Source organism: Theropithecus gelada, chromosome 15 (assembly GCF_003255815.1).
Source record: "Theropithecus gelada isolate Dixy chromosome 15, Tgel_1.0, whole genome shotgun sequence".
NCBI classification, from domain to species: Eukaryota; Metazoa; Chordata; class Mammalia; order Primates; family Cercopithecidae; genus Theropithecus; species Theropithecus gelada.
Window position 1 is genome coordinate 62,751,754 of NC_037683.1, and position 26,758 is coordinate 62,778,511.

General features: G+C 44.3%; 1 protein-coding gene across 1 annotated transcript in view; it reads right to left on the reverse strand.

The window, feature by feature from the left end:
* Positions 1-12,215: 12,215 nt before the first annotated feature.
* The window catches only part of ADAMTSL1 (ADAMTS like 1), a 425,354-nt gene continuing 410,811 nt past the window's right edge, over positions 12,216-26,758 (reverse strand). The window contains exons 26-29 of the mRNA XM_025359517.1: positions 25,146-25,353; positions 17,258-17,367; positions 16,244-16,464; positions 12,216-14,701 (exon numbers count right to left, since the gene is read on the reverse strand). Of these exons, the coding sequence (XP_025215302.1) occupies positions 14,595-14,701; positions 16,244-16,464; positions 17,258-17,367; positions 25,146-25,353 (646 nt within the window). The 3' untranslated portion in view covers positions 12,216-14,594. The remainder of the gene's footprint in view (positions 14,702-16,243; positions 16,465-17,257; positions 17,368-25,145; positions 25,354-26,758) is intronic.

Consider the following 26,758-nt stretch of genomic DNA (forward strand, 5'->3'; position numbering starts at 1 on the left):
GCCTCTGAGTGGAGCTAACTGGCCCAGGGCAATGAGATCTGCACAAAAACTCTTTCCAAAATGACTCATCCAGAAGATGAACTTAGGGATCCATTTCCTCTAAAAGTGCTTTTTAGCTGTGCAGTTGTCAAGAGGAAGTAGGTGGAGCAGGTAGGGGTGTGCACAGTCCTAATTGCAGATTAATGGCCTCCTGGTTCCTCAGACCTGCCCCGCCTTCACCCAGGTCCACATCTGGTCAGCAGCCCTGGAAGTGGGAAGACAGAGGCCTTTCTGAACATAAATGCTGGGGCTGGGGCAGACAGGGGTGTTTTCTTTGGCAGAGCAGGTTCAGAATTGCACATGGCTGTCTGAGCAGGTGCTTGGCTCCTCCCCACTTTGAGGGTGCAACAGTAGCCCAGGAGCCTGTGACCCTTCCAGAACATGTGCTCTGGAATCTGGAAAAAGCATCAGGGCAATGCAAGGCTGGGCTCCTCTTTCAGCCACACTACTGGGCTGCAGGTGCCCTGGTTCTTGAAGCCTTTGGATCCTTAGATACTTACATGAGAAATCCTGATGCATTTTCCTTGTCAAGCCTCTAAATGTGGCTGCAAACCCAGCTTGATGCAAATGAAAAAGACTCAGGAGTTTCCACTGCTGTCATTGAATCTAACAATTTTCATGGGCCTTGTTGCCCAGACCAGCCTGTCTGCCTCTGCCTCTGCTCTGCCTACCTGCTTAGGGCCAAGGCTATACTTACAACGACAAGAAGGGAGTTTAGTTATCTCTCTGTTGTCTCAAATCCCCATGTCTTTTATTATAAGATCATAAAACAGGGGAGCCCGCAAATAACTTGAGAGTTATAGGCAGAAAAAAAACGCCTGAAAAATGACTGAAATTTGACTTCTGTGCCAATGGATGACTTATGAGGAAATGGAATTTTTGGACTATGGACGCTCCTGGCCTTAAATAAAGAATTTTTCATTTTAAAGTTCCTAAGCAGAGTTCAGTGCTTACTATCAAGTTGGAGTGGTTCTTTTCTTGGCTAAGTAGTATAACAATTCCCATATTTGAAGGTCAGTTATTTGGAAACTTCAGCTGTCCAAAACCAAGGCAGGAACCTGGAAATAAGTGGCTTTTAAATTGCCAAAATCATCGACACATCGACATAGATTTCATGTACAGAAACTGAGGTACTCTACTCAGGACATACTCCTACCCTGGCTCTCACTGTCAGCATACTGCCCCCGTGCCCGACTTCCGTTTTTAAACGCAGTTCCGGCCGGGCGCGGTGGCTCAAGCCTGTAATCCCAGCACTTTGGGAGGCCGAGACGGGTGGATCACGAGGTCCGATCGAGACCATCCTGGCTAACACGGTGAAACCCCGTCTCTACTAAAAAAATACAAAAAACTAGCCGGGCGAGGTGGCGGGCGCCTGTAGTCCCAGCTACTCGGGAGGCTGAGGCAGGAGAATGGCGGGAACCCGGGAGGCGGAGCTTGCAGTGAGCTGAGATCTGGCCACTGCACTCCAGCCTGGGCGACAGAGCAAGACTCTGTCTCAAAAAAAAAAAAACAAAAAAACAAACAAAAAAAACCCGCAGTTCCAATGAGTTTCTTTCATTTTGTTTACTAGCTTACAGCAGAACACTAGGGGCTGCTGCTAGAGGTAGACACTTTTAAACAAAGCAGAGTGACAGCTGATAACTTGGCAGTGAGACTAGAGGGCCAAAATATTTTAAAATGCAGAACTCAAAAGTATAGCCGCTCAGGAATTATGACCCCAGTATAATAATAAAAAACGACTGTATATATACACATATTTTATTAAGTCTGGAAAAATATACCATGATTTGTGCTTATGACCCCAATTTAGTAAAAAAGAAAAAATTATATACATACATCTTCTAAAGTCTGGATAAATGCATCAACAGTGTTGGATAAATGAATTCCCATTTGTCTCATTTATCCAGAATAATAAGGGAATAGGGATTTGTAGTATTTTAATACTTGGTTAACCTATAGGTAATATGTATTAGCCTTTCCCAAGGTGTTGTCTATGGAACACAAGTCCAATGATACAGTCTTCCAAAAAAAAAAAATTCACTGGACACGTAAGTTTGAGGAGTGCTATATATTATATCTCCCTGTTGGAGAGTCATAATGCATGTTAATATTTTGAAGGCTCTGTGAAGCCCTGTAGTAAAGAAATCTTGTTTAACTTTGTATGACCCAGTGTATGAATCAGCATTCTTGCCATTACAAGTGCTTAAGCAAAAAAGATAATTTATTGGTTCAGGCAGTTGTACAGTCTAGGGCTTTCTCTGTTGACTTTAGGCATAGTTGGAACCAGGGGCTTCAGTGATATAATGAGGTCTTGGTCTTCATCTTTTGGCTTCGTTTTCTTCTACATTGCCCTCTTATACAGGCCTTACAGCATCCTTTTAGCTAGCAATCCCAACGGAGAGAAAAGAGCCTCTGCTTCCCGGTGGTTCCAGTAAAAATCCCTGAATTGAGTCTTGCCTGGCTTGAGTTTTATGGGGATCCCTGAGCTGATCATTGAAGCAATAGAAAATACTAATCATACAGGCTTGAATTGGGGTCCACCCCTGGACGGAGCAGTGTGTATGTGTGGGGTCAATCTCGTGTGAGCTACATGAACTGCATGAGGGCTGAAGGGGTGGGGTGGGTACCCAAAGGAAAACTGAGGTATAGTTTCCAGGGAAGGGAGGGACGAACATTGAGCAGGAAGAAGCAACATTTTTCAGCTCTGACGATAGAGCCTTTTTATTGTGTAAAACCTGTTGGAACACACATGGAGAAGTACTGCCAAATACTCATCATAAATTTTTCAAATAAGTTTAGAATACAATAAAATACACATGCCATGCCGACATGTAGTTCAATCTATCTTTTTATGATTCAGAAATCTCATTGGATCCTGTAGCGTCTCAGGGTCAGCTCTGAATGTTAAAATATCCTGGTTGTTGACGTTTAGATTGTTTGGCTTCTTGATAAATGAGAGGTTATGGTACAGCCAAAGTGTAGGGCACAGAGGGTCTGGGAAAGTTCATTTGTGATAGACAATGGACTCATGCGAGTATCACTTGCGTAAAGCCCCTTCAAGTTCTAAAAGCACCAGCACATCCTGTCTCATTCAGTCCACAAAACCCCTCTCTGTTGTTATTCCTGCCTTTCCAGTTGGGCAACTGAGGCTCAGAGAGGTCATGCAACTTGGCAAAGTCCTCACAGGATTGCTCAGGGGATTAGAGGAAATGAGGTTTGTAAAACAAACCTTGTGGACAGTAATTTTTGAATGGTACCTTGGAAGAAGGGGAGTGCTAGAGAGATGCAAGAATAATCTCTTCATTCAGATTGAGAGAAAAGAATGAATTTTGGAATACTTTTAAAGGGACATGCAGTTTATAGGTGTATGACCTAAGAAATAGGCTGAAAAAACTTTAGGAACAGTAACTCTGTGTGTGTGTGTGTGTGTGTGTGTGTGTGTGTGTGTGATCTTCCACTATACCTAGTATAGAGTTAGCATTCAGATCTATTCAATAATTGCTTCTGGGAACAGAGATACAAAAATGTTGATTAGATTCCAATGGGGTTTTTTACATGATGTTTATTTACAAGACTAATATGTAAAAAGGAATGATTACAGCCAGGAGCTGAAGGTCATTTGAAGAGATCATTCAGTGTGTAAGTTCTTGGTTTGAAACAGTTAATCACTTAGACTGGATTCTCTTCTCTCGAGAAAACAATTCCTTTGGATACACCAAGGAAAAAGGTATTTTTGTCTTGTGATTTGGTAACACATAGTCACATCTTGGAGTTTATCTTATAAAACCCCAAACGATGGTATTTAGGAAACATTTATCTTCTTGGTTAAGAAGCTCACGAAGATTCCATGAGACTCCTACCTTTGTTTCCCGTGGGCTCCAGGAACCTGCCTGACTTGAGACTATCACAGTGCCCTCTCCTGGCCTGTGCAACCCCTCTCTCCGAGTCCTGGGTCGGTTGCTCTAACATTCTCTTGTCCCAGGGCATCTCCCAGGGAGCCCGCCCAGATGGCCTCCAGGTGGTCTTCAGCCTCTTCCAGGCATTCATTTTCTCTACTTGTCCAGTGAGTTCCCTGTGTGGTGGGTGGGGACTCAGGAACCCTGCCTTCTCCCTCCATATGTCCTGTCATAAAAGCTACCCCCTCCTAGATCTGCCTACTTCCTCCTCCACTGCCTGTCGCAGCTGACTTAGCTCTGGTCATCAGGATGGATGGGATGCCTTGTCATAGCATTGACCACATCCCCTCCCTCCCTCCCATCCATCCATCCATCCATCCATCCATCCATATGTACTTATACCTATTCATTCTTTCCAAAAATGTCTATTGGGTACCACACACTCTTCTGGAGGTGTTTGGGCCTACATCAGTTAACAGAGCAGACTTAGATCTTGCCCTTGTGGAGCTTATGGTCTAGTGAGGGGGAGACAAACATGAATAATAAATAAGCACAATAAATAATGAACAACTATATAATGTATAATTAAAATAACACATACTAAATCATAAGCATATTAACGATCTGATATGTCAGAAGGCAACAAGGAAAAGCTGATTGGGATGAAGAGGCTCAGGTTCTGGGAGGCACAGGTTTTAGTTAATGGAGCAATCAGGAAGGGCCTCATTGAGGAGGTGAGATTTGAGAGGCCTGAAGGAGGAGATGAGAGAAGGAGCCAAGTGGCTGTCAGGGAGCAGCTAGAGCACAGGCCCTGAGGTGGGCATGTTTCTGTCTAGGTGTGTTCAGAGAGCAGTGAGGAGGCCAGTGAGCACCTCACAGGCAATTGCCAGGAATTTGGCTCATGTTCTGAGAGGTGACAACATCAAGCTTGGACCTGAGAAGTGCCAAGATCTGGTGTCTGTGAAAATCATCACTGTGGTCACCCTGATTGCTTATGGAGGGGAGCACAGGCTGTAGGGGAGCACCAGCTGTAGGGGAGCACAGGCTGTAGGGGAGCACCAGCTGTAGGGGAGCATAGGCTGTAGGGGAGCACAGGCTGTAGGGGAGCATAGGCTGTAGGGGAGCACGGCTGTAGGGGAGCACCGGCTGTAGGGGAGCACGGACTGTAGGGGAGCACAGGTAGAAGCAAGGCCTGGTAGAAGGCTTATTCCATAGAAGGCGATGCAGGCTCACACCTGGTGGGGATAAGTGGGGTCCATGAGAAAAGTGTCACTTTCTGCATGTGTTTCAAAGGTGGGCCACATGAAGTTGCTGATTGGATGTGAGCTGGGAATAAGAGAACTGAGCATGATGCCATAATTTGGGGTTTAAGTGACTGAAAGGACAGAGCTACCATCCATGGAGGTGGATGAGGGTGGGATCACTACAGGCTGCTTCTGGGAATTGAGGTATTGTGGGGCTTTGAGGAGAACCTGCAGTGAAGGAGGCCTTGCACTTCTGCTTCCTGCCATGGTCCCTGAGAAGTGATTGCAACATCCTTGATTTCTGAAAGCCTTTCCTCTGTTTCCCTTTTCTGTCCCATGGTCTTTAGGGAGAAAGGGGTCTTTTCTGACATCCTCAAGGAAGAGTTTTCTGAAGTCAGGTTACCAGCACCAGGGTTGGATAAGTAATAGTGACTGTGCTGTGTGCTTTGAGGGAGAAGGGAGGAGGAGGGAGAAGGAGTTAGCTCAGGCAGTGGGAATAGCTTCCTGAGGTTGTGAATATCAGCTGAGATGTGACCTGCCTCCCTGTTCTTTCCCTTCTTTTCCTTTTTCTCCTCTGTCTCCTCATCCCAGGTGTCTCTAGCCAATTAGCCAGGTCTTGTCCCTTAGGATTTCTTCATCCTTTATCATGTCATTCAATTTAGTCTTTTCTTGATCACTTTCTTTTGTATTCTCACCCATCATTTTTTCAGCAAAACAAAAGATCAGTTTTTCAGCAAAAGATCAGTTAGAAGAAGAGATGTTGTACATAATTGTACAATAAATAATATAATTTTATTTTTCCACCACAAATCCAGATCTGGCCCTGAAATTAGTGTGCCCTGGTTGTGTGCCATGGGGAAATGGAGGAGAGGTGAGGGGAAGAGGTAGCTTTGGGAAGATAGGATTCTGTACCCTTGATGGTGACTCTGGATCTCAGGCAGCCTCCAACTCTAAAGGCTGTCAAAGATGGTGGGGCCCAGCTCTCTGCCTTTGCTGCAAGGCAGTGGGGAAAAGAATTGTATAATTGGTTAATATTTAAAGACTTTATGTAACAAGCATTTTATAGCCTCCATATTTGCCCTGCCCTGATTTAACAAGAGTGGATGGTTGTGGGTTTGGTGGTTGCTATTCCATGGCTCTTGAGAAGGTGGAGAGCAGAAGGAAAATGGGAACTTCATGGAACTGAGGCCATTCACCCAGAGAAAGTGGCCAGAAATGAGCTGGGCTATTGTAGGGTACTTCAGGATATTTTAAGGAGTTCAGTCCTAACAACAGTGGGAAGGTATAAAGATTTTAAAGCCGAGGACCAGAGGACTGATACAACTCAAACCGTGTTTTGGGAAGGTCTCTTTTTGAACTGAACTGATTTAAGCCATTTTTGTTGATCAACAGTTCCCAAGTTATCATGGTGAAGATGGGTAGCTCCCATCCATGAGAGGCTGAGGCTGTGTCTCCACCTACACTGTCTCAGTACCTGAGGTGGTGTGTTACAAGGAAAACAAGTCTCAGACCAAATTCTGGCATGGGCATAAATGCTAGCAAACTGGTCCAAAGTACTTGTATAACCTGCTCCTTGAACTTGAATAAGTCCTATTGTCCAACCCTGGGCACCCTGATAAACACTTAGTTACTCTAAAGTGAATGTTCCTAAAGTAAGATTAGCCAAAAACTTCCCTATTCAGATCAGGCAAACAGAGTTGGGCACATAGAACCAAAGACAACAGTAGACTTGGATCATCAGGCTACTGGATTTGCTAGTGTTTTAGTCGATTTGTGCTGTCAGGGGTACCACGGACTGGGTAGTTTATAAAGAGCAGAAATTTATTTCTCACAGTTCTGGAGGCTGCAAAGTTCAAGATCAAGGTACCAGTGAGGACTGTTCTCTGCTTCCAAGGTGGCGTCTTTGATGCTGCGTCCTCCAGAAGGGAGGAACGCTGTGTCCTCACATGACAGAAGGTAGAGGGCAGAAAGGAAATGAACTCCTTCTCTGATGTCTCTTTAGAGAGCCTAATCCCATTCATGAGAGGAGGAGCCCTGGTGACCTATTGCCTCTTAAAAGCCTCACGTCTTAATACCACCACATTTTCAACAGTTGAATTTTGGAGTGGAGTGGGGCACACTCAAACGATAGTAGCTGGATTCTCACATTATCTATACAAGGGCAGTCATGTTTGTTTCTTCTCTCTGGTCCTCAAACACGGCATATTTCACTACTGTGTGACTAATAAACTTTGTATAATTAATGAAACTTCTAGTGCAGAGCTAGATAATAATATTTGAAATACTTGCAATGGTACTTCTGGAGGGTGGATTTATGATTGGGTGTTTTAAATGTTATCTAACTGCCTCGAGAGTACAGATTTAAGTTAATTTTATACATAGATATCAGTTTATACTGAAGTTCTATAGGCAATATAACAATAGTTTTAGTTGTTGTGTGGAAGGTGGATTGGTAGAGACCAGAGTAGATTTAAATAATCCAGTTAGGAGACCTTTGCAAATGCCCCAATGAGAGAAGATTAGGACTAAAGAGAGCAATCACTGGTGCTGACTATGGAAGGGGCCAAATGAGGGAGAAGAGCTGGAGATTCCCCAGAACTTGGACTTCGTAACTGTGGTAGGACACACTGTCATTTGCTGTGGGATGTGTCTGCTTCTCAATTAGCCTGTGAGCTCCCTTACAGCAGGGACTAGGCTCTCACCCCTGTGTCCTTGGAGCCCAGAGTTGGTGCTTAGCAAAATGTGTTAAACGCTGAGGAAAAGGAAAGGTATGTCATGGAAAAAGAAATCAGGAAGAAAGAGATGAGATGAGAAGGGATGGATGATCATCTGGTAATGAAAGGGTCAGGCGAGGACCACCAGGGCTAGATGAGGACTTTGATTGTTTTCCATCCCAGCTTCGTACGTGGCCAAGTACGAAGGCAAACCCTCATCGTGCAAAGGGTGTACAGGATTCAGGTCTTGGGGACCTGCTTTTAGGGGGTTACCTTGAATCTCTTCACTGTAGTAGGGACGGGCCTGTGCAGGCTGAAGAAACTCAGCTCAGGAGTCCACGGAGCTGGCACCTGCCCTGTGCTCTGGTACTGAGACATGCTGACTTCCAGCCATGAAACAGAACCCAGATGTTCCTCAACAATCAAGTTGTCTTGATAAACCGATTATAAGTCAAAAATATCAGAAATGAAAAGTGTGTTTCTGACTTAGGGTATTTTAAATTCATGATGAGTTTATTTGGACATAGCCCCATTGTCAGAGAAGAAGTGTACTGAATGTGTTTCGTTTTTGTACCATTGTGTAAAGTTGAGAAACCGTAAGTCAAACCATCATAATTCAGGGATTGTCTGTAGATGGGTGACTAAAGAACAATTTTGCCATTCTTCACTAGCCTCAGCCAAGCCATTTCCTGGTGCTTCTGCTGTTATTTAAAAAATGATGATGGAGGCCTAGGGGAAGAAAACCAAGCCATGACACGCTTTATCACCACTCTCCTGGGCTTCACCACCAGACATTTCCTCAACTTGCTCACCTGGTAACTAAGTTGTTCACAGCTTGTCTACTATGCTTCACAGGATTTGTAACGAAGGCCACCCTGGCCATCATGAAGTCCCAGAGAGGGAGGCAGTTTTCCCAGGCTTTCTGCTTTCTGGTCTGAATGTTGACCATTCTCAGGCTCTCCTAAGCATTCTGCTTAAACAAACATTATTTATGTTCGGCAGGAGAACCATTCCTGACCGTCTGCTTTTTCCTCACTCATATAACCTCACATTTAATTTCTGTTTACACATATATGAACCATATCTTTAGGGGCAGCCTGGGAAATCCTAGGTTGGAGATGGAATTTGCCTTTTGAAAACACAGAGGTGAGCGACATCTGTATATTGTGTTATCAGAGGCATGACACATGCTCTGTTGGGAGGAGGTGCTTCACAGAATCTGAGTGAAATTGTAAAACTCTAGTTGACAAGGCAGCACCCCAGTTCTTTTAGCAAAGGCTTGATTACCAATATCTGCCTTTAAGTTTTGGGGTGGCAACAAAACAGTTGAAAATCTTGGGGTGCTATGAATAAGCTGAGGTTTGGCCAAAAAACAGTCTCTGACAAACTCATACACATTTGATTTGTAAAAGCATCTCCAAGTGAACTGGGTGAGTGGGGAGCAGACAATAATTTGAGGTTAAACTTGGAGGATTGTAGAATTCATTGGGTATTCAAGTCTTTACTGTTTACTTCAAGGTCTTACATCAATCAATGCCAATATTGTCCTAATTGGCAGTATGTGATGTGGGTAGATAACCTTCTCTGATTTAACTCACATTCAGTGCAGACTGAATCTGAATCCTGAAGTCTTTATGTGATAGCTGGTTTACTGAACAAAATGAGGAACACAGAGAGAGAACACCAAAGGGGAGTTATGCCTTATTTTGTTTCCTGATTTATCCTTCCCTGGGTTAATTCACCTAACAGGTCAGTTTTCATTAGGTTACTTCCCAAGTGCTCCATCCTTTTCTCTACCCCACCATTCCTTGACCCTTAGTAGATGGCTTTGACTTCTTTTGGGAACCCCGCTAACAGATGATTGAGATCTAACTTGTCTCATTTTAGCTGAAAACCATGAATAAAGGTGGACTATTTCTTTGGGTTCATTTGCAGGATGAAGTGAGGGGATAACCGCATGTTATTTATGAGAAACTCAACCACTTGCAAGTGAAATACCCTTAATTTTAGCTTTTGCTTGTATATTTGCTCATGAATGAGTATCTCTCCATGCTTTTTAGTTACTTGAAGGAAATAGTAGTATACATTGGGTGTTCTGAGTTGAGTCTAGGCAGTACATTGGAATTATAACATTTCTCCTGGGAAGTAGTATTTCTGGAATTTTGTCAGTTTTTTGGTGAGTCTTTGAGTTGGCTACATGGACTGATAGGTTTTCTTCCAAGACATAGAACGTGGTTCATTGATGTCTTTTGTCTTTCTTGTTTATACTTTTGTGTACTTTTTTTTTTTAGGTAGGGTCTAACTTTTTCATCCGTGATGGAGTGCAGTAGCCTGGCCACAGCTCACTGCAGCCTTGAGCTCCAGGGCTCTTGAGAAGCTGGGGACTACGGGTGTGAGCCACCATGCCCAGGTAATTAAACATTTTTTTTGTAGAGATATGGTCTCGCCATATCTAGGCTGGTCTCAGACTCCTCAAGGGATCTTCCTGCCTTGACCTTCCAAAATGCTGAGATTACAGATGTGAGCCACTGTGCCTGGCTATTGTGTAGTATTGAGCTTTGGAGGAGCAGTTGATTTCCCTCTCAATTAAAAATGGAAACATGGGAGAGTCTTACAAGCTGATAATGGGAAGTAAAGTAAAATAGCAAAAATTCTGCCAGCCCTGCCCTTCATCTTCCTGTTTCTTCCAAGGTAACTTAGATGATGTTGATGATAATAGCAATTAACATTCAATAAGTGCTTTGATGATAAGCCAGCTACCCCCCAACCTTTTTTTTTTTTTTTTTTTTTGAGATGGAGTCTCGCTCTGTCACCCAGGCTGGAGTGTAGTGGTGTGATCTTGGCTTACTGCAACCTTTGCTTCCTGGGTTTAAGAAATTCAACATGAATCAACTAATGGTTTTCACACAGCCCTACCTGATGAGGTATGTTGTTGCAGGAAGAAGAAACTGAGGCATAAATGAGCTTCAGTGACTGTTGACCACTTTGATCTTAATGGGACCAGGGATTTCCTGGAAATCTTTGAGACTAAGCAAGGACTCTGCTTTTGGCTGCAAAAATTGCCATACATTGTATTCGAGCCCTTCCCACCATTTGAGCCTTACTGGGTTTTTGCTCTGGCATTTCCAGCTCCTCCCTCCTGCTGTGGGGCCTCTGTAAGACATTGTTTGGTTGCTGGTATGTGAATATGTATAGTTCTAGCATTGACTTTTTCTTTAAAACAAAACCTACGACTTCTTAAAAAATAACTGAAATGTCAAGAAGAGCTTTCTGGTATATTTTCACATTGTTTGACAGGCCTGTGATGTTGAGGGGCGAGCTGCTGGCAAACCGGCTGGAGTTGGGCTTTCAGGCCATGGGTCCTCTGTAGCAGCTCTCACCATAGTCTCTGCGTGGGCATCTTCTGGGCCTGGCAACATGCTGCCCTTTCACTAGGGCCTGTTTATGAAGAGCTCTAGAGGTGTGCCTTTTTTTCCCCCCGACACTAGCTGTTTTTATTAAAATGCTTTAAAAATAGGGAGCTAGAAGTGCTATCATGGTAAAAGAAGTGCCTTTAGGGCAGGAGAAAGTGACAATTTCAGTAAAATGTCCTGTTATTGTCAACCACCAACCTTCAAGCAGTAGGGAAGAATGTCATGCTTGCCAAAGGTGGCTGTGGCACAGCAGTTGCAGGCAGCGGGGCGGGAGGCAGCATGGTGGGTCAAATCGAGTCTTTGGCTGGAGTAGGATTGCCTGACTTTGAATCCTAGTTCCACCAGCTGGGTGACCTTGGGCTTCTTTGGGCTGCTATTTTCCCATATGTGAATGGAGATAATCATAGGGTTGATGTGAACATTAAATGTAGTTGTGATGTATAAGTGTTAGTCTTTATTAATAGCATACATCCGAACTTTCACTATGCAGCTGCCTCCCACTGTGTGTGTGTCTCTGTTGGTAGGAAGCCTGATGAGTGAGGATAATTCCACACCCAAGTCTGCATCTCTCCCAAGAGATATCCCTGTTCGCTTCACTTCCTGAAGGTACTGTGGCTCCCATCGTCCCACCACATAGGCCTGTCAGTGAGAAAACTGTCATCTCGTTCGGTTGCACTCAGCCTGAATGTGTGTACATCTACAAATGCAGCTTCTTTGGGTTTATTTACAGAGCTAGCACTTCTAGGCGTGGGCCCCCAGCTTCCTGTGTAAAGATGAAAACTGCAATCCTTCCACTTCAGCCAGACACAAATAACTGGCTGGGAACCACCCAATTGACTGGGACTTCTCTCGCTCCCTGCATAAACCACCAGGGGAAGGCTGAGTTTAATAGAGACTCAGACGACAAGATTTAAATAAATAAGCTGTATTATCTGTACAAAAAATACAAATACAGTTTTGTGTTTTAGAGGAGAAAGTGCCTCCTTCCACATTAGCCAGCAGGCTTCATTGTCTTGTGGTGCTGCTGAGTTGCAATTTACAGAACAAACATTAAATGTACATTCATCTCATGCAAGGAGCACTCTGCTTCCCACCCAAACCTAGGCTCTCCCAGCTCACTGAGACCCACTGCCAACTGCTCCAACCCAACATGGAGCTGGAGGATGCTTGCTTGTTCTTTAGGAAATGTAAATAGTGACCACTGCTTTTCAATCGCTAGTGAACTAGAAATAATTAACCACATTAGTAGTAGTATGGAATTTGTCTTTAACATTCCGTGCACAACTATTGCGCCACAAATGAATTCTCTCTTACTGCCTCAGCATCCCATGTTAGTTTTTACAACACATCCTGTACAGTGAGTGGATCCAGAGTTAAACACCAGGTTCTATTAAAAATAGGAAAAATATAATAATCACTACCAAGTTTACAGGAACACAACTGCAGGAAGTTAATAAAGTCCCCCCAATAGTTTTTTTTTTCTGGATGACAATGTACAATTATTAATATTGCACTTTTTTATACAAGAAATCCTAATAAATATTCACAAAAGATATACAGACATAGAAAACATTCTCTTTTATTTTAAACAGACATTACACTGATTTTTTAGTAACATAATTTCTTAGAGCCTATTTTTGTGGTGAGGAAGAAAGAGACACAACTTAACTGTCCACAGCTCACTGGTGGGGGGGACACAGATTAATATTGTCTTCCTCTCAAATTTTACTTCCAGGCTGGCTGGAAAATGCAGCCCTGATGTCAGTGGTAGCCCCAGTGTGAGTGGCATTTCATGAGGGGGAGGCTTATCTGAAGGTAAGGGACTCTGGCCACCCTTGCTCCTAATCTCAGGTCACTCTAGGGAAGGAGGCAAAAATTACCTGGCTTAATGAGGATTTCGCCAAAGAGTCCCAGAGTTTTCATTTTGCTGCTTGACTTTGCTCCAGCCGCCTCACCACAGCTGATGAGCGTGGCTGCAGTGTGTGAGCTGTTTTGCCAGGGTGCTGCCTCCACCACCCCACCTTGCTAGATAAACACTACATGCGGAAGGGCCTGCAGACCGCTGGGGTGGAGGCTGGGAGAGGGAGGATGTAGGGTAGGGCACGCGTAAACCCACTGTCCCACCCCAGTCCCTGGCCAGCTCTGGAACGAAGAGGTTGCTACAGCCTGACAGCCTGACAGATACTCTCTGGCAAAGTGACTAGTTAACGGGTTGATGTTGACAAGCTGACCATAGTCCCTGGCCCTTCAGTGGAGCAGCAAAGGTCCTAGAAGGCAGAAAACCTGGCCCATTCATGCTAAAAATGGCCTGGCCCACAGCAGCAGTTAGTGCAGGGCTGGAGGACTTCCGATGGAGATAAACAGGTGCCAGGGTGGCCTTACTGCATGGCCAGACCCACCTCTCGCTGGCTTTGCCGCAGCTGCACAGGCAGGACGTTGACTCTGATAGCCTGGGGAGTGGGGACTGTCACGCAGCGCTCTGTCGTGGGCAGCAGGGCTCTGAGCATGCACACATGCATGGGATCAGAGCCGGTCCACGAGCCTCATGCAGCCTGGAAGCCCCTGCTCACCCTGCCCCACTGGGGAACACGCACAGGCTCCTTTTTGCTTCTGTCCCTCCCCTCCCCTCCCCTCCCCTCCCTTCCTCATTTTCTGCAACGTTGTGTGCCTTAGGGCCTGCTTTGTTTGCTTTTTTACCTCTCCCTACTGGTGATTTGAGTTCTCCTCTCTCTGCACTCCCCCACTAGAAGAACTGAGTTCTGGGCTAGTTTCTGCCTCAGCATGGTGTCCCCTCCCCATCTGTCCTAACCATGACTAAAGGGACAGATGGGGAAGAGGACACAAAGCAGCAACACACTCCTGTGTTTCTGATAGTGCACTTCTAGGAAAGACACAGGTGTTTGTCCAATGTTTGCACCAATAGGCTACAAACCTTCTGGCTCCCTGCTGTCCCCAGGGACTGTGCCTGCCTCTTCCTAGGTCTTTGAGACCCAGGTTTGGGAGGGAGGAAGCTCTTCAAGGGAGCCTCCCCGTCTGCCTGGCCTGCTCTGCAACCTCCTTTAGACATCTGTCCTTTCCTTTCCCAACATCCCGTCCTCCAGCTAACTGAAAGAGAAAACATGCGGACGTCCTCATGCTTGAGGATGGAGGTGGAGGAGGCTGGAAGGGTGTGTGTGGGGTGGGGAGGGGAAAATAAATAAATAAAATGAAGAAAGCTTAGGTTCTGTCCGAGGCGGTTGCGTGAGTCCTTCGTGTGGCCAGGGTAGAGTGCTTCCCCATGCCCTGTCTTCACGCTTTGCCACAAGTTCCACAGCAGCGAGATTTAAACTGACTGAGTTGGCAGAGTTTCAGCTGTTTCACCTTCTCGCAGTACCTGGTGGTGTCTCTGCACTCCACTGGGAAAGGAGGACAGGGTGGGGAGAGGGGACAGAAAAGAGATGTGAAACAGAGACTAATGAATGCAGCCTGCGTGATATGCAGCCGGGGGTTTCAGCCACTGGGGTACATCCTGGGGTCTGCCGTGGCCACCGCTCTCCAGCCTCACTCTGACAGAGTTCAGCCACCTGCTCCCCAAGGCTGCCAACAGTGGGCGTGGCACCAGCCTGCAGCTGTCTGTCTGGCTGAATGATGGGGCCCCTCCCTGGGCTGTTTGTTTGCTTCTTTTCTGTAGCTCCCTCTACTTCCTGAAGATGCCTGTTTTTTCTTCCTTCTTGGGATTACCTCATCTCCTAGGTGATCACCTCTCCTCCTAGGCAAACCTGCCTTTTCCCCTGGGTTTTGGTATTTTAAGTAAATGACTCTCCTCCTTAAGATGGTTCCCAGGACTGCATTCTCCCCTACTTTGCAGGAGTGTGCAAGTGAGGCTTGCGTCGGATACCCCCATCCCCAGGCACTTGGGCATACTTTCTCTGTGAAGGTTTATTTTCATGTGCCCTCCAGTCTCTCTTCCTTCTACCCACTCTGCCTTAAACACAGCACCAGGATATTCTAGTTCAGTATTGGCACAGATTAGATGATCTTAAATATTGTGCGGACTTGGTTTGGTAAGTTTTAACTATGTGCGTTGAATATTGGTTCTCTCTGAGCATGGTGAGCCACTGACACAAACACGGGTTAACACTACCCGAGTACAAAGAGATCATCCATCCCCCAGTGTGTAAAAAGAAGTGGTCTTTTTGCCTACATGGCATCTGCCTTAGTGTTGGGAATTTATTGCTCAGTGAGGCCCAGTTTGGGAGAAAACTGCACAGCTACATTTGGTTTTTACTTCCTATTCTTTGCCTCAAGCTTTGCCGCCTTTCTCATGGGTAAGTACCTCTGATTTGGGTTCAGAGGAAGAAAAAAAATAAACTCCTTCCCAACTGGAATACAAATGACAGTATTGGGATGAGGAGGAGGGAGTGAAGTGAGTATCAAATTCCAAGGCTGGGGCGTCCTGGACAGTTCCAGGGGATGCCTGTGGGGCTGGGAGGGAGGGGGTCAGCAGGTCCGTGTCGGGTGAGAAGCAGAGCTGTGATGGGCGCAGAGCTGGCTGGCTGAGCGGGAGGCACTCTGTATGCCTTCAGAGTTAACAGCACTTTCTGTTTAGTAGCCTGGCCCCTGAGAGTTGTTGATGTGTCAACCCCTGTGGGCACCAGCCAGACTGACCGCAGGGGAACTGGAGGCTGATTTCCTCCAGCACTGGACCAACAGCACCTGGCTCTCCCAGGGCCAGGATGGAGATCGTGGAAGCCCTTGGGGCATACCCTGTCATGCCTATATACACATCTCTGCACACACCCATGCACCCCACTGAAAATGCTCAACTCCGCCACCAGCTCACAATCCCTGGGGAAGCTGACCCCATGCCCTGTGCTCAGGGTTGGTCCCAGGGACTGCTCTCTGCACTTGATGCTCTGTGGGGAATTTGCAGAAGGTTCTTGGGGGTTGGAACATACTGTTTTCACATGGGGTGATGTTGCAGCGCTGCCAGTTGGCAGGCCGGGGTCCCCAGGAGCACAGGTGCTCAGGCACTGCCTTGTTGGTGCGGGCATGCACACACTCCACACGCCGGGACTGGAAGCCGTAGTTGCCACAGGTAGCTGTGCACAGGGTCCACAGGCTGACTCTCCAGTGTACGCTGCAGGCCTCTGACCAGCAGTTCTGGGTGCTCACGGGCCTGCAGAAGGATGGTGGTAGGGTTAAGGTTTGCTTCTGTGGGGGCTGAATCAGGGCAGATGTGAAAACAGTGCTGCAAACTCAGAAATGTTAGGCGATTCCTCAAGAACTTTCAGCATTACTAGACCTGGGTTCTAATCTCTGTGCTGTTACTAAATGGCCATATGATCTCAAGAAGGCTATTTCCTCTTATTGGGCCTCCATTTGCTCTTCTCTGTAATGAATATGGATCTTACCGCATGACTGAAGAATGAGCTCTCCCCCATGTGGACACTGGCAGAGCCTGGTCTCACAGGCTGGGCTCTTAGGTGGGGGCGGTGAGTCCCCTTGCCCCAGGGGGACATCTATAAGGAAGTGTTATAAGGATGGGGACTGGATTGGAATGGTAGGTCGAGACTGAGGAACAAGGGCTCTCATCTTAGCCTAACTTCTAGAGGGAGGTCAACAAGAGTGAGGGGTTTGAGCCTTTGAGACTTGGTGGCCGTTGTGTAGACCTCACCTCCTGCCCACCCTGGGGCTAGTGTGGGTCTCTCGAGGTATGAGGCCTCTCTCAGAAGAATAACACCCTTGCACTTTTCATCCCTGAGAGAGAAAATCCCAGCCTAGCCCATTAGGTAAGCACAAGACCGACACCGAGTCATCTGCTTCTGGGGAGGCCAGTGGCTTGGGGTGAATGGAGGTGAGAGGGCAGGGCTTAGGTCTGTGGTAAGTTGGAGGAGAAACATTCACTCAGCACCATCTTTCCGAGCCGTTGATGCGGGGCTGGGAAAAGGAGATTCAGGGCTTTCTCTTACCTTGGAAGAGCACTGCACTGCTCTGATGGTAAGGTGATGCCATCCCGTGTCTGGCAGAAGACTTGTCTGTGTTGCACAGCTAGGTGAGGGCCGATGCAAGGCCCATTGCACTGGAAAGCAGAAAAAGGTAACATACAGCACATTAGCCAAGTCAAGGGTGGAGGCCGCCACGCTTGGGCTGCATGGGATGCAAGATCCTTGTGTAGGTCTTGTTGGAGGCTCTCAGACCATTCATCTTTCCCCTCTTTGGGCTAACTAAAAGACATTCACTGATAAGTTTTCTTAATGAGATGGTTAGCTTGCCTGTGGTCTGTGGGTATTCTGCCAGCAAATGGCTAATGGTAGTGTACAACCAGTAAGAGAAAGTCAAGCCCCTCTCAGATTAACCATATGAAAGATATTTTGGCATAATATGCTAGGAATGTGGTGGTAGACTTTAGAACTGAAGACCCCTAAATAGCTCCACCCCTTCAGAGCAGAGAGGGTAATATGGTTTATCGTTTTCTTGCTAAAGTCATCCAAATAACCAACTCCATCCTTTCTTTCCCTGGCTTCGTTTTCTGCAGGTTAAACCTAGGATGACTGAACAGAAAGCAGACTTAGGTATGCAGAGTCCCTCCTCATATTCTCTTGCTGTGTGCTCCTGGAGATCGTTAAACTTTCCCCAGAATTCATGGAGCCTGACCCTGTCACAGTAAATACACTTAGCAACAATTGTCTGTGCAATACAAAAGCAGCAGGCCTTTAGCCAACATCTGCTATTTTAGTAGAACAAGAGGATAGGCATCCCATGGAGGTCACTTGAGAACAAAGGCTCTTAAGTTGGGGGTCTTTGGGTCCCTAGGGTTCCACTGGGGGTGGTGCTGGGGTGTTAATCCTTAACAGTATAAGAAAAAGTTTTGTGTTTATTGGCTTTTTTTCTAGCAAGAGGTTCCCTCTAGCTTTCATCAAGTACTCAAAGGGATCCATGACCTCAAAGATTAAGAACCACTGAAAGAGCAGGATTTAAGGTAAAAGTAGCTCTCTTGGGTCAGACAGCTGTGCCCAAGGTTAGTTATTGCTCTTCTGGACTCTGAAGGGTCCAGTTTGACACTATTATTCACAAACACATGGAGGGTTGAGGTAAATGTAAAAAAAAAAAAACAAACAAAACAAAACAAAACAAAACAAACCCTTAACACCAATAACCGGGACTTTTTTTTTGAGGCAGGGTCTCTTTCTGTTGCCCAGGTTGGAGTGCCGTGGCACAATCTCAGCTCACTGCAGCCTTCAACTCCTAGGCTCAAGTGATCCTCCCACCTCAGCCTCCTGAGTAGCTAAAATTTATCTCTTTAAACATATTTTAAAGAACTTTTTTTCCTTTTTCTCAGATGGAGTCTCACTCTGTCGCCAGGCTGGAGTACAGTGGCACAATCTCGGCTTACTGCAACCTCTGCCTCTCAGGTACAAGTGATTATCCTGTCTCAGCCTCCCAAGTAGCTGCGACTACAGGCACATGCCATCATGCCTGGCTATTTTTTGTATTTTTAGTAGAGATAGGGTTTCACCATGTTGGTCAGGCTGGTCTTGAACTCTTGACCTCAGGTGATCTGCCTGCCTCGGCCTCCAAAAGTGCTGGGATTACAGGAGTAAGCCACTGTGCCTGGCCAAAAAATAACTTTTATTGTGAAGCACAGTGTGCATACAGAAAACTGATTAACAGCCAGGTGTGGTGGTTGATGCCTGTATTCCCAGCAGAAGGCTGAGGCAAGAGTATTGCTTGAGCCCAGGAATTTGAGGCTATAGTGTACCATGATCATGCCTGTGAACAGTCACTACACTCCAGCCTGGACAAAATAGTGAGACCCCATCTCTAAAAAAAAAAAAAGTGATTAAAACATGAAGTATATCTCAGGGAGTTCTATAAAGTGAGTATAACTGACCTTTAAACAACATGGGTTTGAAATGGGCAGGTCCACTTATACATTTTTTTTTTTTTTTCCCCCAACCAAAGGTCTTGGGATGCGAAACCCATGTATATGGAGGGCCAACTTATTGTATATGCAGGTTCTGTGAGATTGACTGCAGGACTTGAGTTTGTGTGGATTTTGGTATATACAGGTGCTCCTTACATCAATCACCTATGGATACCAAGGGACAACTGTATAAAAGCAAAGCTAGCTGCATGGATGTCCCTACACCCTTAGAAGGAAACTGTAGTTGGTTTGACGCTCTACTGTCAACCTTGACATTCATTATAGTTTTTGAACAAGCAGCCTGACATTTTCATGTTGCAATGGGCCCCACAACTTATGTAGCTAGTCCTGTATACACGTGAAGAAATAAAATGCTGTCAGCAACTCAGGAGCCTAGTTTGTGCCTACTCTTTACTCTCTTTCCCTTCTCCACATGTAACCACAGAGACTTAACTTTTAAAACAGTTTAGTTTATGACTGTTTTTGAAATTTACGTAAATGAACCATATTTCATGTTTGTTTTATATCTGGTATTTTCTTACAATGTATTATGTACATAACTGAAGTTTGTTCATTTTCACTGATGTATAGCACTTTATTTTATGAACATACCATGATTGAATTTTCCATTCTACTTTTGATTAACACTTGGTTTCTTCTTTCTTTTTCTTTTTGTTTTGAGACAGAGTCTTGGAGTGCAGTGGTATGATCTCTGCTCACTGCAACCTCCACCTCCTGGGTTCATGCGATTCCTGACCCTCAGCCTCTCAAGTAGCTGGGACTACAGGCGCCCACCACCACACCTGGCTAACTTTTGTATTTTTCGCAGAGACAGGGTTTTGCCATGTTGGCCAGGCTGGTCTCGAATTCCTGACCTCAAGTGATCTGCCTGCTTCGGACTCCCAAAGTGTTGGGATTACAGGTATGAGCCACCATGCCTGGCCAATCCTTTTTATTTCTGTAATACTGGTAGTAATGTCTCCATTTTCATTTCTGATTTTAGGAATTTGAGTCTTCTCTCTTTTTCTTTGCCAATATAGCTAAAAGTTTGTCTATTTTGGCCAACCTTTTTGAAGAATTTACTTTCGGTTTTGCTGAGTTTTCTTTACTATTCTCTAATCTTTATTATCCTCTTCTGCTAGCATTAGGTTTAGTTTGCTTGTTTTCTGTAAATTTTTAAGGTGTAAAGTTAAGTTGTTGATTTGAAGTCTTTCTTTTTTAATGTAAGCATTTACAGCCATAAATTTTTCTCTTAGCACTATTTTCTCTGTGCTCCATACATTTTGGTATGTTGTGGTTTTGTTTTCACTTGTCTAGTTTCCTTCCCTGTGGTTGGAAAAGGAACTCTGTATAAATTCATTCTTTTCAAATGTATTAAGAATTATTTTTTGGCATAACATACAGTCCTTTTTTGGATAATTTTTCATGTGCACTTGAGAAAAAACAAGTATTCTGCTATATTGGGTGGAGTCCTCTGTATGTCTGTTACTCCAATTAGTTTATAGTATTGTTCAGTTACTCTGTTTCTTTACTGATCTTTTGTTTAGTTGTCCTATCCATTGTTGAAAGTGGGTTTCTAAAGTTTCTATTATAGAACTGATTATTTCTCTCTTCAATTCTGTCAATATTTGATTAATATACTTTGGGGCTCTGATGTTTGGTGCATGCATGTTTATAATTGTTATATTTTCTTGGTATATTATCATTATGTTATTTGATTTAGTATAGCTACCTCAGCTTTTGTTTTTTATTTACATGGACTATCTTTTTCCATTCCTTCACTTTTAACCTACTTTTTTCTTTAGATCTCAAGCAAGTCTTTTGTAGACAGCATAGAGTTGAATCATGTCTTTTTTCTAACATCTACTAGGCCAATCTATGTCTTTGGGGGTTTAATTCCTTTAAAGTAATTACTGATAGGGAAGAACTAACTTTTGCCTTTTTATTATTTATTTTTATGTACATCTTATAGCTTTCCCTCATCATTCCCTCCACTTATGTTGTCTTTTGTGATTAGTTGCTTTTTCGTAGTGACAAATTTTGCTTCCTTTCTCATTCTCTTTTGGCTATACATATTTTCTTTGTTGTTACCATGGGGATTACATATAATATCCCAAAGTTATAACAATCTAATTTGATTTTTGATATCAATTTCATACAAAACTCTACATATGTACTGCTCTGTTTCCCATCCCCACTTTACATTATTGGTGTGAAAATTGTATCTATATGCTATATATTCACTAACAGATTTATAATTACTTTTTATGCATTTCTTTGAAATCTATAGAAAATAAGTGGAGCTATGAAACAAAATAATAATGGTTTTAATGCCTGCCCATCTATTTATCTTTATTGGAGAGTCTTTATATGTTCATGTGGCTTGGAGTTAACTATCTAGCATCTTTTTGTTATAACTCAAAGGACTCCATTTAACATCTCTTGTAATCAGGAATAGTGGTAACAAGCTCTCTGGAATGTCATAATTTCCCCCTTGTTTTTGAAGGACAGTTTTGCCCGATAATTCTTGGTTGATAGTTTTTTCTTTCTGGACGTTATAATTTTTCTTTCTTTTTCTTTTTTAAATAAAGAAAAAGGGTTTATTTGGCTCATGGTCTTGCAGGTAGTATAAGAAGTATGGTGCCAGCAACTGCTTCTGGTGAGACCTCAGGAAGCTTACAATCATAGAGGAAGGCAAGAGGAGCTGGCTTGTCACAGGGTAAGAGAGGGGAGGGAGGCACCAGACTCTTTTGTTTTTGGCTGTCTGTATATTTTTACATTATCAAGTCTTTGATATTTCTTTTTTTTTTCCTTCAACTTTTAAGTTCTGGGGTACATGTGCAGGTTTGTGACATAGGTAAACGTGTGCCATGGTGGTCTGCTGCACAGACCATCCCATCACCTCGGTAGTAAGCCCAGCATCCTTCAGTTATTTGTCTTGATGCTCTGCCTTCCCCCATGTCTCCACCCATAATCTTTTTTCCCAGGTGTCTGCAGGTCTGTGGTCCTTGTGCAGATTTCACAATTAGTGGCTGCTACGTTGTCAAGATCAAAACCATGCCACATGGAGGAGGGGTGGGGCAAGGATGAATGAAAATACCAGGAAATTTCATGTCATCTTAAAGATGGCTTTTTCTTTATTGGCTGTTTACTTGGGTGCTATAGAACTTGGGCGGTTTTCCAGAACACTTATAAGGTTAGTTCAGCCAGTTTCTAGTTGTTTTTTTGATGCTTCCATAAGAGAACATGGAGTTGGAGCTTCCTAATTTGCCATTTTGCTAATGTCTCTTGACTACACTGGGAATTCTTGAAGGAGTAATGTGTCCCTGGAAGCACTTATTTCCTCCATTCTCATTTGTAACTAAACCTATTGCTGGTTTGATTTCAGTGGCTACTTTTACACTGCCTACTTTTACACTGAAACTGCCATTCACAGAGTTACCAGTGACTGCCTATCAGTCAAGTTCAAATATGCACTGTATGTACAAAATAAGGCCAATGCTTATTTTGTATTTTGTTTATTCTGTTGGATGTATTTTTATACCATTGACTTCCTTCCTTCTTGATAAAGCTCCTCCACTGGTTTCTGTGAATTTTCCCACTCATTAGGTTAATCTTTTTTTCTCTTCTTCCCCCAGGTTAATTAGTGTTGTTTACCCCAGGGTTCTGTCCTGTGCCTTTTCTTAATCTGATCCTTTCCCTCTCTCTGGGTGATACCATCTATGATTCTTAGCCACCACTTGTATACTAATGACTTTCAAATTGATAGTGTTTAGCACAGTTCTCTTTTAAGCCCCAGACCTATATGTGCAACTACTTAATGAGCATCTGTACTTAGGTATAAACATGTCCAAAACAATTCCATATAGCACTAATCCACCCTCTTTTTTCTATATTCCTATCTAGTTATTCAATTCAGACCCTCCAGTAAAATTTTGACTTCCTTCCTTTCTCTCATCCCTGATATCCAATGGCTCATGGAAGCCATGTGAATCACACTTATAAAGAGAAATGGATTCCTCTCTATTGGCACTGCTCAATACCTTCATTCTGACCACCAAAATTGCTCACCTAGATTAGGTTTCTCTTTCTGTAGTCCTTTCACTTGCCAATTTGATCACTATGCTGCAGACAGCAGACCTTTTTTTTTTTTTTTTTTTTTTTTTAAAAAAAAGAGGTTTTTGCTTTGTCACCCAGGCTGGAGTAGTGAAAGTGGTGTGATCACAGCTCATTGCAGCTTCAACCTCTCAAGTGCTCCTTCTGCCTCAGCCTCCTGAGTAGCTGAGATTACCGGCATGAGCCATTGTGCCTGGCCAGACAGTAATCTTAAAAGTCTGATTGTGCCACTCCTTCTTAAAAATCTTTGTAGTTGCACTTACAATAAAATCCAAATTCTTTGTACAGCATACAAGACCCTTTTATGATCTTGCACCTGCTTTCCAGGCCACATTTCTATTTCTATTCTGTCACTTCATTCTCCTGCAAACATTGTGGGCTGCTTTTCCCTTCATTTCTTCACACATGCTTATAAATGGGACACATTCCCCTCCCAAGACAGGTGTCCCATAAATGTATGTTGGATTAAAAGAAGAAAGTCGAATTATTACATGAAGCCAGATTTTTGGAGCTAAGAAGGTGGTCTTAGTTTTACTTGGACTAAAATTGGCATGGTTTTCTTATACAAATGTTTTTCCTTCTGCCTGCCTTCATGAAGTCTAACACTATTCCAAAAGGAATTTTTTGTTAGAAACTATCATCACTTTCATTCTCACAGGAGTGGAGTGTGGACGTTTGAGAAGCATCTACAGTTTGAAGCACAATATCAGCAATATTACCAGCAGAGAGACATCAACAGGATTGTGAGATGAAGCATTTGTCTGCAATCTGTAATGCCTCAAGCCTTGCTACTTTTTCAAGTGAAGCCCTTGGTCTAAGAGCATTGATGTTACCAGAAGTTTTGAGAAATTCAGCAACCCAAGTTCTACCTAAGACATACCATATTAGAATTTGCATCTTTAATAAGATTCCCAGGTGATTCACATTAAAGCTTGACACATACTGTCCTGGAGGGTTGCAGAAAAGAGGAGGAGGGGGTGAATTTTTTTGAGGGGAAGGAATAGAGAAAAGGAGAAAGACATATGTATTTTTCTTTCTGTTAGGAAACAATCACTGGTGCACCATATGTCCCCCCTTGAGTGACCTTGATGACACAGTGCAGAAACATCTCTCATGTGTAGCCAGATCTGTTTGCTATTGTAATTTTATGAACTACCAATAAGCCTCAAGGGCCTGGAAGCAGAGCTGTCTTGAGAGGTATGTGAGCTATGAGAAGTGGGCTTTTCCAGGTAAGAGAGAGATGATATTCCCCCAGGCAAGGGGAGCTCATGCCTCTTTGATTATGAAGCATATACATTATGTCACTGGAAATAAGGAAGGGTTAGTAGAAGCTCCAGAAAGGAGTCTCCAGTTAGGCATGTTGATTGGCTAGCATTGAGCAGTAGCCTCAACTTACCTGGGACACAAATGGCTTATGAGTTGGAACGTGAACTGTATGGCCAAAAACATTTGATTTTCGTTAAAGATGGCCACAGTGTGTTAACTTAATAGAAAGTTGCAAGTGATTGTTTTCCAAAGGACACACCTAAGGGTGGGAGTGGAGGACATAAATGTAATAATGTATAGATGGCCAATTAGAAGATGTTTTGAATTGCTAACTGCCTAAAAACATTCAGTCACATTGGTTCATAGAATTACACAAAGAATTAAAAGCCTGCTGCTCTGAGGGTGTCTCAGCTGGACAACCAACAAAAGCTATACCTGGCCAGTCAGAATGTGAAAGGAGGAGGTGGCAGTGATAACATTTCACTTCCTACTGTGGCAGCGTCCACTCCTTTAGATTTAGCTTTCAAATAACAACCTCTCTGGCTCCTCACCTGGCCCCAGCTGGAGAAGGCCCACTCCACACACAGCTGCTGGTTACAGGCCTGGGTGTCCACAGGCCGCTTGGCAACCTGGGTGCACATGTCATTGGACACAGGGGTGGAGATCCCAGAGGCTTTCAGCTTTTGACAGGTCACCCTGCGAGTCTGGACACCTCCCCCACAGCTCCGGGTACAGGCAGACCAGGAGGTCACCATCCACCTGGGGAGAGGAAGAAGTGTCAGGAGAGCCCTAAAGGGACAAGCCCTGGGGAAAAGAGATCCCCTCCCCACCCCACATCCCTGCTCTTGCCACTGATTTGGGGCCAGTACCCTTTTCACAGTATATACTTGGAAAGATAGGCTGAAAAATGACTCCTCCAAAAGATATCCATGTCAAATCCCTAGTGCCTGTGAATGTTACCTTATGTGGCAAGGTTCTTTGCAGATGTAATTATGGATTTAAGATAAGACTATCTTGGATTATCTGGCTGGGCCCTATATGCCTGCCATAACAAGTGTTCTTACAGAGAAAGGCAGAGGGAGATTACATACAGAGAAGAGGAGGAGATAATGTGACCAGAAAGGCTGAAGGTGGAGTGATGTGGCCATAAGCCAAGGAACACCTGGGACCACCAGAAGCGGATTCTCTCCTAGAACCTTTGGAGGTGATATGACCCTCCGGATACCTTGATCGTGCACTTCTGGCCTTCAAAATTGTAAGAGAATCAATTTGTTGTTTTGTAACTGCAGTGTTGGTACTTCCTAAAGGAGATCCAAGGTTCTAGGGAAGTCAGATCCAAATTTGTGTCACCTCCTGACACAGAAAGTAATCTGGGCCTCACTGAAGTCAAAGTTTTGTCTGGTAGTGCTCAGTGTACTTCCTGCCACACATTTTGGTCAATCCCTCAGAAACAGGTAAAGTTCCTCCCATCTCTTGGTGTTATAGTCTATAGGTCTTATACCTCTCAGAGGGCTGCATACGTGGTAGAGATAGTTGTTCTCTCAATGTTAGGTTCCAAAAGTGAGACTGTGACAAATGGACTTTTCTCACAAAGCCAGCCTGTAAACTGGGAACACTCTGAAATCCTTGGTCCATATACAAACATGCAGGGATTCGCATTGCATGTGTGTGCCCTGTAATAATTCTCAAAGAGACGGAGACAGCTTGGGGAAATTGCAAGACTTGTTGCTCATGTAATCTAGAACAAAAAAAATCCCACTCTTTGGTTTTAGTGATTGAGAAAATTTATATAACAAAATGGTTAAAGCAGCTATCTGGGTCACAGCAGGGTTACCCAGTTGTATCTTAAAGAGACAACCAGGGCAACACTTGTTCATGTGCAAAGAAGGATACTAAGTGTTCAAAACATCTGGCAGGCAAAGTGAACCTATGGCTACGTCCTAGCCAAGCGGCGCCACATCTGGCTTTCAGGAGAGGCATGTAGCAGGGAAGGGGAGCAAATTCCTCCTAAATCTGGATCTGTGACTTATTTAGTTTTGTGGCCACTTCCCTGTTCTTTTGCCTTGTAGAGGGATGACTGCATGCAGATTTCCAACGCACAGGAGCAGAGCCACTTAGGAAGCAGGCAAGAGGTGTTTAAAAACTCCTGGGGGCATTGAAATCC